Here is an 18383-nt window from a genome sequence, read left to right on the forward strand (position 1 = left end):
CTCTACTAATGGACTGTTACATCCACAGTCTCTATACTAATACTAATGGACTGTTACATCCACAGTCTCTCCACTAATACTAATGGACTGTTACCTCCACAGTCTCTATACTAATACTAATGGACTGTTACCTCCACAGTCTCTATACTAATACTAATGGACTGTTACCTCCACAGTCTCTACACTAATACTAATGGACTGTTACATCCACAGTCTCTACTAATGGACTGTTACATCCACAGTCTCTACACTAATACTAATGGACTGTTACATCCACAGTCTCTACACTAATACTAATGGACTGTTACATCCACAGTCTCTATACTAATACTAATGGACTGTTACATCCACAGTCTCTACACTAATACTAATGGACTGTTACATCCACAGTCTCTACACTAATACTAATGGACTGTTACATCCACAGTCTCTAAACTAATACTAATGGACTGTTACATCCACAGTCTCTAAACTAATACTAATGGACTGTTACCTCCACAGTCTCTCCACTAATGGACTGTTACATCCACAGTCTCTATACTAATGGACTGTTACATCCACAATCTCTACACTAATACTAATGGACTGTTACCTCCACAGTCTCTACACTAATACTAATGGACTGTTACATCCACAGTTTCTACACTAATACTAATGGGCTGTTACATCCACAGTTTCTACACTAATACTAATGGACTGTTACATCCACAGTCTCTATACTAATACTAATGGACTGTTACCTCCACAGTCTCTCTACTAATGGACTGTTACAGCCACAGTCTCTACACTAATACTAATGGACTGTTACATCCACAGTTTCTACACTAATACTAATGGACTGTTACATCCACAGTCTCTATACTAATACTAATGGACTGTTACCTCCACAGTTTCTCTACTAATGGACTGTTACATCCACAGTCTCTACACTAATACTAATGGACTGTTACCTCCACAGTCTCTACACTAATACTAATGGACTGTTACCTCCACAGTCTCTACACTAATACTAATGGACTGTTACATCCACAGTATCTACACTAATACTAATGGGCTGTTACATCCACAGTCTCTCTACTAATACTAATGGACTGTTACCTCCACAGTCTCTATACTAATACTAATGGACTGTTACATCCACAGTTTCTACACTAATACTAATGGACTGTTACCTCCACAGTCTCTATACTAATACTAATGGACTGTTACCTCCACAGTCTCTACACTAATACTAATGGACTGTTACATCCACAGTCTCTACACTAATACTAATGGACTGTTACCTCCACAGTCTCTACACTAATACTAATGGACTGTTACCTCCACAGTCTCTACACTAATACTAATGGACTGTTACCTCCATAGTCTCTACACTAATACTAATGGACTGTTACCTCCACAGTCTCTATACTAATACTAATGGACTGTTACCTCCACAGTCTCTACACTAATACTAATGGACTGTTACCTCCACAGTCTCTATACTAATACTAATGGACTGTTACCTCCACAGTCTCTACACTAATACTAATGGACTGTTACATCCACAGTCTCTACACTAATACTAATGGACTGTTACATCCACAGTCTCTACACTAATACTAATGGACTGTTACATCCACAGTTTCTATACTAATGGACTGTTACATCCACAGTCTCTATACTAATGGACTGTTGCATCCACAGTCTCTCTACTAATGGACTGTTACATCCACAGTCTCTACACTAATGGACTGTTACATCCACAGTCTCTACACTAATACTAATGGACTGTTACATCCACAGTCTCTACACTAATACTAATGGACTGTTACATCCACAGTCACTCTACTAATGGACTGTTACATCCACAGTCTCTATACTAATGGACTGTTACATCCACAGTCTCTATACTAATGGACTGTTACATCCACAGTCTCTACACTAATACTAATGGACTGTTACATCCACAGTCTCTCCACAGTCTCTACTAATGGACTGTTACCTCCACAGTCTCTACACTAATACTAATGGACTGTTACATCCACAGTCTCTACACTAATACTAATGGACTGTTACATCCACAGTCTCTCTACTAATGGACTGTTACATCCACAGTCTCTACACTAATACTAATGGACTGTTACCTCCACAGTCTCTACACTAATACTAATGGACTGTTACCTCCACAGTCTCTACACTAATACTAATGGACTGTTACCTCCATAGTCTCTACACTAATACTAATGGACTGTTACCTCCACAGTCTCTATACTAATACTAATGGACTGTTACCTCCACAGTCTCTACACTAATACTAATGGACTGTTACATCCACAGTCTCTACACTAATACTAATGGACTGTTACATCCACAGTCTCTACACTAATACTAATGGACTGTTACATCCACAGTTTCTATACTAATGGACTGTTACATCCACAGTCTCTATACTAATGGACTGTTACATCCACAGTCTCTCTACTAATGGACTGTTACATCCACAGTCTCTACACTAATGGACTGTTACATCCACAGTCTACACTAATACTAATGGACTGTTACATCCACAGTCTCTACACTAATACTAATGGACTGTTACATCCACAGTCACTCTACTAATGGACTGTTACATCCACAGTCTCTATACTAATGGACTGTTACATCCACAGTCTCTACACTAATACTAATGGACTGTTACATCCACAGTCTCTACACTAATACTAATGGACTGTTACATCCACAGTCTCTCCACAGTCTCTACTAATGGACTGTTACCTCCACAGTCTCTACACTAATACTAATGGACTGTTACATCCACAGTCTCTACACTAATACTAATGGACTGTTACATCCACAGTCTCTCTACTAATGGACTGTTACATCCACAGTCTCTACACTAATACTAATGGACTGTTACATCCACAGTCTCTATACTAATACTAATGGACTGTTACATCCACAGTCTCTACACTAATACTAATGGACTGTTACCTCCACAGTCTCTACACTAATACTAATGGACTGTTACATCCACAGTCACTCTACTAATGGACTGTTACATCCACAGTCTCTATACTAATGGACTGTTACATCCACAGTCTCTACACTAATACTAATGGACTGTTACATCCACAGTCTCTACACTAATACTAATGGACTGTTACATCCACAGTCTCTCCACAGTCTCTACTAATGGACTGTTACCTCCACAGTCTCTACACTAATACTAATGGACTGTTACATCCACAGTCTCTACACTAATACTAATGGACTGTTACATCCACAGTCTCTCTACTAATGGACTGTTACATCCACAGTCTCTACACTAATACTAATGGACTGTTACATCCACAGTCTCTATACTAATACTAATGGACTGTTACATCCACAGTCTCTACACTAATACTAATGGACTGTTACCTCCACAGTCTCTACACTAATACTAATGGACTGTTACCTCCACAGTCTCTACACTAATACTAATGGACTGTTACATCCACAGTCTCTACACTAATACTAATGGACTGTTACCTCCACAGTCTCTACACTAATACTAATGGACTGTTACCTCCACAGTCTCTACACTAATACTAATGGGCTGTTACATCTGTTGATGAAGCCAGCTGTATCTGTTTATGATGCTAGCAGTATCTGTTGATGAAGCTAGCTGTATCTGTTGATGAAGCTAGCTGTATCTGTTGATGAAGCTAGCTGTATCTGTTGATGAAGCCAGCTGTATCTGTTGATGAAGCTAGCTGTATCTGTTTATGATGCTAGCAGTATCTGTTGATGAAGCTAGCAGTATTTGTTGATGAAGCTAGCTGTATCTGTTGATGAAGCTAGCTGTATCTGTTGATGAAGCTAGCTGTATCTGTTGATGAAGCTAGCTGTATCTGTTGATGAAGCCAGCTGTATCTGTTGATGAAGCTAGCTGTATCTGTTTATGATGCTAGCAGTATCTGTTGATGAAGCTAGCAGTATTTGTTGATGAAGCTAGCTGTATCTGTTGATGAAGCTAGCTGTATCTGTTGATGAAGCTAGCTGTATCTGTTGATGAAGCTAGCTGATGAAGCCAGCTGTATCTGTTGATGAAGCCAGCTGTATCTGTTGATGAAGCTATCTGTATCTGTTGATGAAGCCAGCTGTATCTGTTGATGAAGCCAGCTGTATCTGTTGATGAAGCTATCTGTATCTGTTGATGAAGCCAGCTGTATCTGTTGATGAAGCTAGCTGTATCTGTGTAGTATTCAAATACATCTGACACACACCTTGTATATTTGCTAATGGTTCTGCACATGTAGTGCTTTACTAGTTCACTCAAATTAATGTGTTAAGTTATACATAAAAATTGCATAATTATACTGTGTATACTCTGTGTTGTTGTATTACTGTGTGAGAGAGAATATTATTGTGTGTGTTTGTGTGTATTACTGAGTGTGTGTCTCTCTGTCCCCCAGCTAAGGGCCGTGAGGCGGGGCAGTGTCAACTGGACTCAGAGGTTCTGCCAAAAGTGGCCCGCATGACCGTCTCAGGGAAGAGACGGACCATGGGCTTTGACGTGCCGAGGTATAGCACACACACACACACACACACACACACACACACACACACACACAATGTTCATCAGCTTTTCTCTGGAGCAGACTGGACTATAGTAGTTGGGAACAGTTGGGGACAGGAACAGTTGGGGACGTGAACAGTTGGGGACGTGAACAGTTGGGGACGTGAACAGTTGGGGACGTGAACAGTTGGGGACGTGAACAGTTGGGGACGTGAACAGTTGGGGACAGGAACAGTTGGGGACGTGAACAGTTGGGGACGTGAACAGTTGGGAACAGGAACAGTTGGGAACAGTTGGGGACGTGAACAGTTGGGGACAGGAACAGTTGGGGACGTGAACAGTTGGGGACGTGAACAGTTGGGGACGTGAACAGTTGGGGACAGTTGGGGACAGGAACAGTTGGGGACGTGAACAGTTGGGGACGTGAACAGTTGGGAACAGTTGGGAACAGTTGGGAACAGTTGGGGACAGGAACAGTTGGGGACAGGAACAGTTGGGGACAGGAACAGTTGGGGACAGGAACAGTTGGGGACGTGAACAGTTGGGGACGTGAACAGTTGGGGACGTGAACAGTTGGGGACGTGAACAGTTGGGGACAGGAACAGTTGGGAACAGTTGGGGACAGGAACAGTTGGGGACAGGAACAGTTGGGAACAGTTGGGGACGTGAACAGTTGGGGACAGGAACAGTTGGGAACAGTTGGGAACAGGAACAGTTGGGGACAGGAACAGTTGGGGACAGGAACAGTTGGGGACAGGAACAGTTGGGGACGTGAACAGTTGGGAACAGGAACAGTTGGGGACAGGAACAGTTGGGGACAGGAACAGTTGGGGACAGGAACAGTTGGGGACAGGAACAGTTGGGATCAGGAAGAGTTGGGGACAGGAACAGTTGGGGACGTGAACAGTTGGGAACAGTTGTTGACGTGAACAGTTGGGAACAGGAACAGTTGGGGACAGGAACAGTTGGGAACAGGAACAGTTGGGGACAGGAACAGTTGGGGACGTGAACAGTTGGGAACAGTTGTTGACGTGAACAGTTGGGGACGTGAACAGTTGGGAACAGTTGTTGACGTGAACAGTTGGGGACGTGAACAGTTGGGAACAGTTGTTGACGTGAACAGTTGGGGATGTGAACAGTTGGGAACAGTTGGGGACGTGAACAGTTGGGAACAGTTGGGAACAGTTGGGGACAGGAACAGTTGGGGACAGGAACAGTTGGGGACAGGAACAGTTGGGGACAGGAACAGTTGGGGACGTGAACAGTTGGGGACGTGAACAGTTGGGGACGTGAACAGTTGGGGACAGGAACAGTTGGGAACAGTTGGGGACAGGAACAGTTGGGGACAGGAACAGTTGGGAACAGTTGGGGACGTGAACAGTTGGGGACAGGAACAGTTGGGAACAGTTGGGAACAGGAACAGTTGGGGACAGGAACAGTTGGGGACAGGAACAGTTGGGGACAGGAACAGTTGGGGACGTGAACAGTTGGGAACAGGAACAGTTGGGGACAGGAACAGTTGGGGACAGGAACAGTTGGGGACAGGAACAGTTGGGGACAGGAACAGTTGGGATCAGGAAGAGTTGGGGACAGGAACAGTTGGGGACGTGAACAGTTGGGAACAGTTGTTGACGTGAACAGTTGGGAACAGGAACAGTTGGGGACAGGAACAGTTGGGAACAGGAACAGTTGGGGACAGGAACAGTTGGGGACGTGAACAGTTGGGAACAGTTGTTGACGTGAACAGTTGGGGACGTGAACAGTTGGGAACAGTTGGGGACGTGAACAGTTGGGAACAGTTGTTGACGTGAACAGTTGGGGACGTGAACAGTTGGGAACAGTTGTTGACGTGAACAGTTGGGGATGTGAACAGTTGGGAACAGTTGGGGACGTGAACAGTTGGGGACGTGAACAGTTGGGGACAGGAACAGTTGGGAACAGTTGGGGACGTGAACAGTTGGGGACAGGAACAGTTGGGGACAGGAACAGTTGGGGACGTGAACAGTTGGGGACAGGAACAGTTGGGGACGTGAACAGTTGGGGACGTGAACAGTTGGGGACAGGAACAGTTGGGGACGTGAACAGTTGGGAACAGGAACAGTTGGGGACGTGAACAGTTGGGAACAGTTGGGGACAGGAACAGTTGGGGACGTGAACAGTTGGGAACAGGAACAGTTGGGGACGTGAACAGTTGGGAACAGGAACAGTTGGGAACAGGAACAGTTGGGGACAGGAACAGTTGGGGACGTGAACAGTTGGGAACAGGAACAGTTGGGAACAGGAACAGTTGGGGACAGGAACAGTTGGGGACAGGAACAGTTGGGAACAGTTGGGGACGTGAACAGTTGGGGACAGGAACAGTTGGGAACAGTTGGGGACGTGAACAGTTGGGGACAGGAACAGTTGGGAACAGTTGGGAACAGGAACAGTTGGGAACAGTTGGGAACAGGAACAGTTGGGGACAGGAACAGTTGGGAACAGTTGGGGACAGGAACAGTTGAGGACAGGAACAGTTGAGGACAGGAACAGTTGGGGACAGGAACAGTTGGGGACAGGAACAGGAACAGTTGGGAACAGTTGGGGACGTGAACAGTTGGGAACAGTTGGGGACAGGAACAGGGACAGTTGGGGATGGGAACAGTTGGGGACAGTTGGGGACGGGAACAGCTGGGGATGGAAACAGTTGGGGACAAGAATAGTTGGGGAAAGGAACAGGGACAGTTGGGGATGGCGACGGGGACAGTTGAGAACAGGGACAGTTGGGGATGGGAACAGGGACAGTTGGGGATGGGAACAGGGACAGTTGGGGATGGGAACAGGGACAGTTGGGGATGGGGACAGTTGGGGACGGGAACAGGGACAGTTGGGGACGGGAACAGGGACAGTTGGGGATGGGAACAGGGACAGTTGGGGATGGGGAGGGACAGTTGGGGACGGGAACAGGGACAGTTGGGGACGGGAACAGGGACAGTTGGGGACGGGAACAGGGACAGTATGGGACAGGAACAGGGACAGTTGGGGATGGGAACAGGGACCGTTGGGGACGGGAACAGGGACAGTTGGGGACGGGAACAGGGACAGTTGGGGACAGGAACAGGGACAGTTGGGGACGGCGACATGGACAGTTGGGGACAGGGACATTTGGGGAAAGGAACAGGGACAGTTGGGGATGGGGACGGGGACAGTTGAGAACAGGGACAGTTGGGGATGGGAACAGGGACAGTTGGGGATGGGAACAGGGACAGTATGGGACAGGAACAAGTATGGGACAGGAACAGGGACAGTTGGGGATGGGAACAGGGACCGTTGGGGACGGGGACAGGGACAGTTGGGGACGGGAACAGGGACAGTTGGGGACAGGAACAGGGACAGTTGGGGACAGGAACAGGGACAGTTGGGGACGGCGACATGGACAGTTGGGGACAGGGACATTTGGGGACGGGAACAGGGACAGTTGGGGACGGGAACAGGGACAGTTGGGGACAGGAACAGTTGGGGACGTGAACAGGGACAGTTGGGGAAAGGGACAGTTAGGGACAGGAACAGGGACAGTTGGGGATAGGAACAGGGACAGTTGGGGACAGGAACAGGGACAGTTGGGGATAGGAACAGGGACAGTTGGGGACAGGGACAGTTGGGGACAGGGACAGTTGGGGATGGGAACAGTTGGGGACAGGAACAGGGACAGTTGGGGACGGTAACAGGGACAGTTGGGGACGGGAACAGGGACAGTTGGGGACGGGAACAGGGACAGTTGGGGACGGGAACAGTTGGGGACGGGAACAGGGACAGTATGGGACAGGGCCAGTTGGGGACGGGAACAGGGACCGTTGGGGACGGGAACAGGGACCGTTGGGGACGGGAACAGGGACAGTTGGGGACAGGGACAGTTGGGGACGGGAACAGGGACAGTTGGGGACAGGAACGGGGACAGTTGGGGACAGGGACAGTTGGGGATGGGGACATGGACAGTTGGGGATAGGAACAGTTGGGGACGGGAACAGGGACAGTTGGGGACAGGAACAGGGACAGTTGGGGACAGGAACAGGGACAGTTGGGGATAGGAACAGGGAAAGTTGGGGACAGGAACAGGGACAGTTGGGGACGGGAACAGTTGGGGACAGGGACAGTTGGTGACAGGAACAGTTGGGGACAGGGACAGTTGGGGACAGGAACATCGACAGTTGGGGACGGGAACAGGGACAGTTAGGGACAGGGACATTTTGCGACTGGAATGGGGACATTAGGGGACAGGGTCAGTTTGAGACAGGAACAGACAACACGCCCTGATCTCCTTCCTATGCCACTACTGTACATCAAAAGGACTGTTTTAAAACCTCTAAAAGTTTAAGCAGTTGGGGGGGGGGGGGGGGTAGTACTTCTCTAACAGAATTGTTTTAAGATCATTTAGCTCTTTGATTTGGAGTTTTAGGACACCTTTTGGTATCCCCCCCAAAATAACAAAAATAATGATTTGATAAAATATAGAATTTTGTCTTTAATAGTATAGGCCTACTCAAGGGTTTTTCTTTATTTTCATTATTTTCTACGTTGTAGAATAATATTGAAGACATTAAAACTATGAAATAACACATATGGAATCATGTAGTAACCAAAAAAGTGTTCAACAAATAAAAAAATATTTTTTATTTGTGTTTCTTCAAAGTAGCCACCCTTTGCCTTGATGACAGCTTTGCACACTCTTGGTATTCTCTCAACCTGCTTCATGAGGTAGTCACCTGGAATGCATTTCAATTAACAGGTGTACCTTGTTAAAAGTTAATTTGTGGAATTTCTTTCCTTAATGCATTTGAGCCAATCAGTTGTGTTGTGACAAGGTAGGGGTGGTATACAGAAGATATCCCTATTTGGTAAAAGACCAAGTCCATATTATGGCAAGAACAACTCAAATAAGCAAAGAGAAACTACAGTCTATCATTACTTTAAGACATGAAGGTCAGTCAATACAGAAAATGTGCAGTCGCAAAAACCATCAAGCGCTATGATTAAACTGTCTCTCATGAGGACCGCCACAGGAAAGGAAGACCCAGAGTTACCTCTGCTGCAGAGGATAAGTTAATTAGAGTTACCAGCCTCAGAAATTGCAGCCCAAATAAATGCTTCACCGAGTTCAAGTAACAGACACATCTCAACATCAACTGTTCAGAGGAGACTACGTGAATCAGGCCTTCGTGGTCGAATTGCTGCAAAGAAACCACTACTAAAGGACACCAGTAAGAAGAAGAGACTTGCTTGGGCAAAGAAACACGAGCAATGGACATTAGATCGGTGGACATCTGTCCTTTGGTCTGATGAGTCCAAATTAGAGATGTTTGGTTCCAACCGCCGTGTCTTTGTGACGCAGAGGAGTTGAACAGATGATCTCTGCATGTGTAGTTCCCACCGTGAAGCATGGAGGAGGAGGTGTTATGGTGTGGTGGTGCTTTGCTGGTGACACTGTCTGTGATTTATTTAGAATTCAAGGCACACTTAACCAGCATGGCTACCACAGCATTCTGCATTGATACGGCATCCCATCTGGTTTGCGCTTAGTGCGACTATAATTTGTTTTACAACAGGACAATGACCCAAAACACACCTCCCGACTGTGTTAGGGCCAGTTGACCAAGAAGGAGAGTGATGGAGTGCTGCATCAGATGACCTGGCCTCCATAATCACCCGAACTCAACCCAATTGAGATGGTTTGGGATGAGTTAGACCGCAGAGTGAAGGAAAAGCTGCCAACTGCTCAGCATATGCGGGAACTCCTTCAAGATATACCTGTGGATGTATTTCCAGGCCTACCTTCAAACTCAGTGCCTATTTGCTTGACATCATGGGAAAATCAAAAGATATCAGCCAAGACCTCAGAAAAATTCTTGTAGACCTCCACAAGTCTGGTTCATCCTTGGGAGCAATTTCCAAACGCCTGAAGGTACCACGTTCATCTGTACAAACAGTAGTACACAAGTATAAACACCATGGGACCATGCAGCCATCATTCTGCTCAGGAAGGAGACGCGTTCTGTCTCCTAGAGATGAATGTACTTTGGTGTGAAAAGTGCAAATCAATCCCAGAACAGCAGCAAAGGACCTTGTGAAGATGCTGGAGGAAACAGGTACAAAAGTATCTATATCCACAGTAAAACGAGTCCAATATCGACATAACCTGAAAGGCCGCTCAGCAAGGAAGAAGCCACTGCTCCAAAACCGCCATAAAAAAGCCAGACTACTGTTTGCAACTGCACATGGGTACAAAGATCGTACTTTTTGGAGAACTGTCCTCTGGTCTGATGAAACTAAAATAGAACTGTTTGGACATAATGACCATCGTTATGTTTGGAGGAAAAAGGGGGAGACTTGCAAGCCAAAGACACCATCCCAACCGTGAAGCACAGGTGTGGCAGCATCATGTTGTGGGGGTGCTTTGCTGCAGGAGGTACTGGTGCACTTCACAAAATAGTTGGCATCATGAGGCAACATCTCAAGACATCAGTCAGGAAGTTTGGTCGCAAATGGGTCTTCCAAATGGACAATGACCCCAAGAATACTTCCAAAGTTGTGGCAAAATGGCTTTACGACAACAAAGTCAAGGTATTGGAGTGGCCATCACAAAGCCCTGACCTCAATCCTATGGAAAATGTATGGGCAGAACTGAAAAATTGTGTGCGAGCAAGGAGGCCACAAACCTGACTCAGTTACACCAGCTCTGTCAGGAGGAATGGGCCAAAATTCACCCAACTTACTTTGGGAAGCTTGTGAAAGGCTACCCGAAACGTTTGACACAAGTTAAACAATTTAATGGCAATGCTACCAAATACTAATTGAGTGTATGTAAACTTCTGACCCACTGGGAATGTGATGAAAGAAATAAAAGCTGAAATAAATCATTCTCTCTACTATTATTCTGACATTTCACATTCTTAAAATAAAGTGGTGATCCTAACTGACCTAAGACAGGGAATCTTTACTCAGATTAAATGTCAGGAATTGTGGAAAAACTGAGTCTAAATGTATTTGGCTAAGGTGTATGTAAACTTCCGACTTCAACTGTATTTTTTGGTTACCACATGATTCCATAATTTGTGTTATTTCATTGTTTTGATGTAAACAAAAACCCTTGAATGAGTAGGTGTTCTAAAACTTTTGACTGGTATTGTGTGTATATATATCTTTTTTGGACACATGTTTTAACCCCTTATTTTTGTTGGCACAAAACTACCTTCATGCTTCCCTTCATTTGTATTTGTTACCTTCAGACGAGTTCTGTGACACTTGTCGTCCTCTTCCCTGTCCCCTCTTCCCTGTCTCCTCTTCCCCGTCTCCTCTTCCCCGTCCCCTCTTCCCCGTCCCCTCTTCCCCGTCCCCTCTTCCCCGTCCCCTCTTCCCCGTCTCCTCTTCCCCGTCTCCTCTTCCCCGTCTCCTCTTCCCCGTCTCCTCTTCCCCGTCTCCTCTTCCTCTTCCCCGTCTCCTCTTCCCCGTCTCCTCTTCCCCGTCTCCTCTTCCCCGTCTCCTCTTCCTCTTCCCCGTCCCCTCTTCCCCGTCCCCGCTTCCCCGTCCCCTCTTCCCCGTCCCCGCTTCCCCGTCCCCGCTTCCCCGTCTCCTCTTCCCCGTCTCCTCTTCCCCGTCTCCTCTTCCCCGTCTCCTCTTCCCCGTCCCCTCTTCCCCGTCCCCTCTTCCCCGTCCCCGCTTCCCCGTCCCCGCTTCCCCGTCCCCTCTTCCCCGTCCCCTCTTCCCCGTCTCCTCTTCCCCGTCTCCTCTTCCCCGTCCCCTCTTCCCCGTCCCCTCTTCCCCGTCCCCTCTTCCCCGTCCCCTCTTCCCCGTCCCCTCTTCCACTTCCCCGTCCCCTCTTCCTCTTCCCCGTCTCCTCTTCCCCGTCTCCTCTTCCCTGTCCCCTCTTCACTGTCCTATCAAAACAAACTAAGTTGAGTGTAGCATGTCTTACCAGGGTTATACTGAAGATTTCCTTAACAAGAAGAAGAAGTTAAATGATTCCTCTCTTCTTGTTGTCCTGTCCATCCAGTACAGAGGAGAACGGGTTTGTCCCCAGCCCCTCCGTCCATCGCAGGGGTAGCCCTGATGACATGACCATGAAAACCAGCCCTGACACCCCCTCCAAGCGTCCGGAGACACCCTCTAAAGGGTTCGGGGGGTCAGAGGAGCCCCCATCCGTCCCCACCCCAGGACGTACCCCGGGGAAGGCCAAGCAGCAGCTGAACGTCCGGGCAGAGCTGGAGAAGAGACAAGGGGGCAAGTCTCTACTCAACCTGGTGGTTATAGGTACGTAAACACACTTGGCTCCTGGAACGCCACAAACTCATGCATGGACTGAATCACATCACACGTGGTTACAGAGACTATGCTGTCGGCGTGGTTACAGAGACTATACAGTCGGCGTGGTTACAGAGACTACCGTCGGCGCGGTTACAGAGATTGAACAGAACATTTTCAGTATGATTCCTGTTTTCACCCCCCCTCTGTTTCCACCCCCTCCTCCCCCTTCAACCCCCTCCTCCCCCTTCAACCCCCCCTCCGTCCCCCCTCCACCCCCCTCCTTTGTTTTCACTCTTCCTCCCCCTTCAACCCCCTCCTCCCTTCACCCCCCCTCCTCTGTTTTCTCCCCTCAACTCCCCCTCCACCCCTCCTCTGTTTCCTCCTACCCCCCTCCTCTGTTCCCCCCCCCTCCTCCCCCCTCCCCCTTCAACCCCCCTCCTCTGTTTCCTCCCCTCCTCCTCCCTCCTCCACCCCCCTCCTCTGTTTTCCTCCCCCCTCCTCTGTTTTCCTCCTCCCCTCCTCCACTCCCCTCCTCTGTTTTCCTCCCCTCCTCCCCCCCTCCTCTATTTCCTCCCCCTCCTCTGTTTTCCTCCCCCCTCCACCCCCCTCCTCTGTTTTCCTCCCCCTCCTCCTCCCCCTCCTCTGTTTTCCTCCCCCTCCTCCTCCCCCTCCTCTGTTTTCCCCCCCTCCACCCCCCTCCTCTGTTTTCCTCCCCCCTCCTCCCCTCCTCCACCCCCCTCCCTCCCCCCTCCAGGTCATGTGGATGCTGGGAAGAGTACCCTGATGGGTCACCTGCTGTACCTGTTGGGAAACGTCAATAAACGCACCATGCACAAGTACGAACAGGAGTCCAAAAAGGCTGGCAAGGCCTCGTTCGCCTACGCATGGGTTCTGGACGAGACCGGGGAGGAGAGGAACAGGTGTGTGTACCGACAGAGACGGCTCCACACACATAACTACCTACTCTGCAAAACAGCCACTGAATCCGCGTGTGTGTGTGTGTGTGTGTGTGTGTGTGTGTGTGTGTGTGTGTGTGTGTGTGTGTGTGTGTGTGTGTGTGTGTGTGTGTGTGTGTGTGTGTGTGTGTGTGTGTGTGTGTGTGTGTGTGTGTTTTCCAGGGGTGTAACCATGGACGTGGGGATGACTAAGTTTGAGACGGCCTCTAAGGTGGTGACTCTGATGGACGCTCCTGGACACAAAGACTTCATCCCGAACATGATCACTGGGGCGGCCCAGGTACGTCCAGACTTCATCCCTAAAGGCCCAGGTACGTCCAGACTTCACCCCTAAAGGCCCAGGTACGTCCAGACTTCATCCCTAAAGGCCCAGGTACGTCCAGACTTCACCCCTAAAGGCCCAGGTACGTCCAGACTTCACCCCTAAAGGCCCAGGTACGTCCAGACTTCACCCCTAAAGGCCCAGGTACGTCCAGACTTCACCCCTAAAGGCCCAGGTACGTCCAGACTTCATCCCTAAAGGCCCTGGTACGTCCAGACTTCACCCCTAAAGGCCCAGGTACGTCCAGACTTCACCCCTAAAGGCCCAGGTACGTCCAGACTTCACCCCTAAAGGCCCAGGTACGTCCAGACCTCACCCCTAAAGGCCCAGGTACGTCCAGACCACACCCCTAAAGGCCCAGGTACGTCCAGACTTCACCCCTAAAGGCCCAGGTACGTCCAGACTTCACCCCTAAAGGCCCAGGTACGTCCAGACCTCACCCCTAAAGGCCCAGGTACGTCCAGACCTCACCCCTAAAGGCCCAGGTACGTCCAGACTTCACCCCTAAAGGCCCAGGTACGTCCAGACTTCACCCCTAAAGGCCCAGGTACGTCCAGACTTCATCCCTAAAGGCCCAGGTACGTCCAGACTTCACCCCTAAAGGCCCAGGTACGTCCAGACTTCACCCCTAAAGGCCCAGGTACGTCCAGACTTCACCCCTAAAGGCCCAGGTACGTCCAGACTTCACCCCTAAAGGCCCAGGTACGTCCAGACTTCACCCCTAAAGGCCCAGGTACGTCCAGACTTCACCCCTAAAGGCCCAGGTACGTCCAGACTTCACCCCTAAAGGCCCAGGTACGTCCAGACTTCACCCCTAAAGGCCCAGGTACGTCCAGACTTCACCCCTAAAGGCCCAGGTACGTCCAGACCTCACCCCTAAAGGCCCAGGTACGTCCAGACCACACCCCTAAAGGCCCAGGTACGTCCAGACTTCACCCCTAAAGGCCCAGGTACGTCCAGACTTCACCCCTAAAGGCCCAGGTACGTCCAGACCTCACCCCTAAAGGCCCAGGTACGTCCAGACCTCACCCCTAAAGGCCCAGGTACGTCCAGACTTCACCCCTAAAGGCCCAGGTACGTCCAGACTTCACCCCTAAAGGCCCAGGTACGTCCAGACTTCATCCCTAAAGGCCCAGGTACGTCCAGACTTCACCCCTAAAGGCCCAGGTACGTCCAGACTACACCCCTAAAGGCCCAGGTACGTCCAGACTTCACCCCTAACACGGTCACTGAAAAATGACCTGGATGACCTAAATGATTCAAATGAATTTGTGTTGGAGTGTTATTCACACTACAGGTAGGAAGTGACAGGTGCCTACTGGGAAAACATTACCGTTCAACCAGTTCAAAAATCAAAGGAACATTCTGCTTCCTTCCGCTCCATTGTAACGTGCAAGGTGTGCCAATCTATTATATCTCACCTGGAGCTGCCAGAGGATCCTCAATGTCCCCTTCTAGATGCCCCCTGCTGTATAATATCTCACCTGGAGCTGCTGTATTATATCTCACCTGGACCTGCCAGAGGTTCCTCAATGGTCAATAAATGGAAAGATACAGCTTACACAGAGTGGAAAATCACAGGTTATACAGAATGTCCTCATTATGGCCTTTAATACAGAGCAGAATGTCCTCATTATGTTGTTTAATACAGATCAGAATGTCCTCATTATGGTGTTTAATACAGATCAGAATGTTCTCATTATGGCCTTTAATACAGATCAGAATGTCCTCATTATGGTCTTTAATACAGATCAGAATGTCCTCATTATGGTGTTTAATACAGATCAGAATGTCCTCATTATGGCCTTTAATACAGATCAGAATGTCCTCATTATGGTCTTTAATACAGATCAGAATGTCCTCATTATGGCCTTTAATACAGATCAGAATGTCCTCATTATGGCCTTTAATACAGATCAGAATGTCCTCATTATGGCCTTTAATACAACTGGTGTTTGTATAACCTGTGTGTGTCTCCTCACAGGCGGACGTGGCGGTGTTAGTGGTAGATGCCAGCAGAGGTGAGTTTGAGGCAGGGTTCGAGGCGGGTGGTCAGACGCGAGAGCACGGCCTTCTGGTCCGTTCGTTGGGCGTCACGCAGCTCGCTGTTGCCGTCAACAAGATGGACCAGGTGAGAACAAAGTTACCACTACTACTAGGTGTAGCCACGGCAACGCCTGTTACTCTGACAACAGTGTCATTTATGGTACAATCGTATTGTAACAGATATGGCAATGTTTAAAAGGGAACTCTCTCTCTCTCTGTGTGTGTGTGTGTGTGTGTGTGTGTGTGTGTGTGTGTGTGTGTGTGTGTGTGTGTGTGTGTGTGTGTGTGTGTGTGTGTGTGTGTGTGTGTGTGTGTGTGTGTGTGTGTGTGTGTGTGTGTGTGTGTGTGTGTGTGTGTGTGTGTAACAGGTAAACTGGCAACAGGAGCGATTCAAAGAGATCATCTCCAAACTTGGACATTTCCTGAAACAGGCTGGATTCAAGGTGGGTGGCTAGTTTAGGACCTTTGACCTGGAGCTAGGGTTAGGACCTTCAACCTTTTGACCTTTGACCTGGAGCTAGGGTTAGTGGACACTGAATTAAGACAATCAAGCTAACCTAAACTACAGTTTAATTGTGTTTCTAATAGTGTTATAGCAGATTTATAATGCTTTTATAGCAGTGTGTTAAGTGTTATCTTTATAGAGATCCTATATCTAATTTGTAGCCTAATTCTATGGTTGTGGTCTTTCCCAGGACTCTGTGTTCTACGTTAGTTATTGCAGTGTTATGTAGTATTATAAGTGTGTTGTCTGTCCCGACCCTTAGCCTATCAGGAGAGAACCTGTCCACCAAGACTTCTATAACGGTGTAATGCAGCGGACAGATTAGGAGAGGATGTTGAGTTCAAATCAGATTTTATTTGTCACATGCGCCGAATACAACAGGTGTAGAGACCTTACAGTGAAATGCCTATTTACAGAAAAATACCTACAAAAATAAGAAATAATTAAAGAGCAGCAGTAAATAACAATAGCGGGTCTATATACAGTGGGTACCGGTACAGAGTCAATGTGGGGGGGCACCGGTTAGTCGAGGTAATTGAGGTAATATCTACATGTAGGTCGAGTTATTAAAGTGACTTATGCATAGATAATAAACAGGAGAGTAGCAGCAGGAATATAAAGGTGACTGGGGTGGCTGGGGTCTTTGACAATTTTTGGGCCTTCCTCTGACACCGCCTGGTGTAGAGGTACTGGATGGCAGGACGCTTGGCCCCAGTGATGCACTGGGCCGTAAGCACTACCCTCTGTAGTGCCTTGCGGTCGGAGGCTGAGCAATTGCCGTACCAGGCAGTGATGCAACCAGTAAGGATGCTCTTGATGGTGCAGCTGTAGAACCTTTTGAGGATCTGAGGACCCATGCCAAATCTTTCAGTCTCCTGAGGGGGAATAGGCTTTGGCGTGCCCTCTTCACGACTGTCCTGGTGTGTTTGGACCATGATAGTTTGTTGGTGATGTGGACGCCAAGGAACTTGAAGCTCTCAACCTGCTCCACTGCAGCCCCGTCGATGAGAATGGGGGCTTGCTCGGTCCTCCTTTTCCTGTAGTCCACAATCATCTCCTTTGTCTTGATCACGTTGAGGGAAAGGTTGTTGTCCTGGCACCACACGGCCAGGTCTCTGACCTCCTCCCTCTGCAAACTTAATGATGGTGTTGGAGTCGTGCCTGGCCATGCAGTCGTGGGTGAACAGGGAGTACAGGAGGGGACTAAGCACACACCCCTCAGGGACTCCAGTGTTGAGGATCAGCGTGGTGGATGTGTTGCTACCTACCTTTACCACCTTGGGGCGGCCCGTCAGGAAGTCCAGGATCCAGTTGCAGAGGGAGGTGTTTAGTCCCAGGATCCTTAGCTTAGTGATGAGCTTTGAGGGCACTATGGTGTTGAACGCTGAGCTGTAGTCAATGAATAGCAGTCTCACATAGGTGTTCCTTTTGTCCAGGTGAGAAACGGCAGTGTGGAGTGCGATAGAGATTGCATTGTCTGTGGATCTATTGGGGCGGTATGCGAATTGGAGTGGGTCTAGGGTATCCGGGAGGATGCTGTTGATGTGAGCCATGACCAGCCTTTCAAAGGACTTCATGGCTACAGACGTGAGTGCTACGAGGCAGTAGTCATTTAGGCAGGTTACCTTCGCTTCCTTGGGCACATGGACTATGGTGGTCTGCTTGAAACATGTTGGTATTACAGACCTGGTCACGGAGAGGTTGAAAATGTCAGTGAAGACACTTGCCATTTGGTCC

General features: G+C 48.6%; 1 protein-coding gene across 9 annotated transcripts in view; it reads left to right on the forward strand.

Moving 5' to 3' along the window:
• Positions 1 to 18383, forward strand: part of LOC139555927 (HBS1-like protein) — an 86032-nt gene that overhangs the window by 46406 nt on the left and 21243 nt on the right. For all 9 annotated transcript variants that reach the window (XM_071369312.1, XM_071369313.1, XM_071369310.1 and 6 more), the window contains 6 exons: positions 4440 to 4548; positions 12567 to 12823; positions 13572 to 13737; positions 13936 to 14053; positions 16080 to 16226; positions 16510 to 16584. In XM_071369312.1, coding sequence (XP_071225413.1) covers positions 4440 to 4548; positions 12567 to 12823; positions 13572 to 13737; positions 13936 to 14053; positions 16080 to 16226; positions 16510 to 16584 — 872 coding nt within the window. The remainder of the gene's footprint in view (positions 1 to 4439; positions 4549 to 12566; positions 12824 to 13571; positions 13738 to 13935; positions 14054 to 16079; positions 16227 to 16509; positions 16585 to 18383) is intronic.

The sequence above is a fragment of the Salvelinus alpinus genome, chromosome 27 (genome assembly GCF_045679555.1).
Source record: "Salvelinus alpinus chromosome 27, SLU_Salpinus.1, whole genome shotgun sequence".
Lineage (NCBI taxonomy): Eukaryota > Metazoa > Chordata > Actinopteri > Salmoniformes > Salmonidae > Salvelinus > Salvelinus alpinus.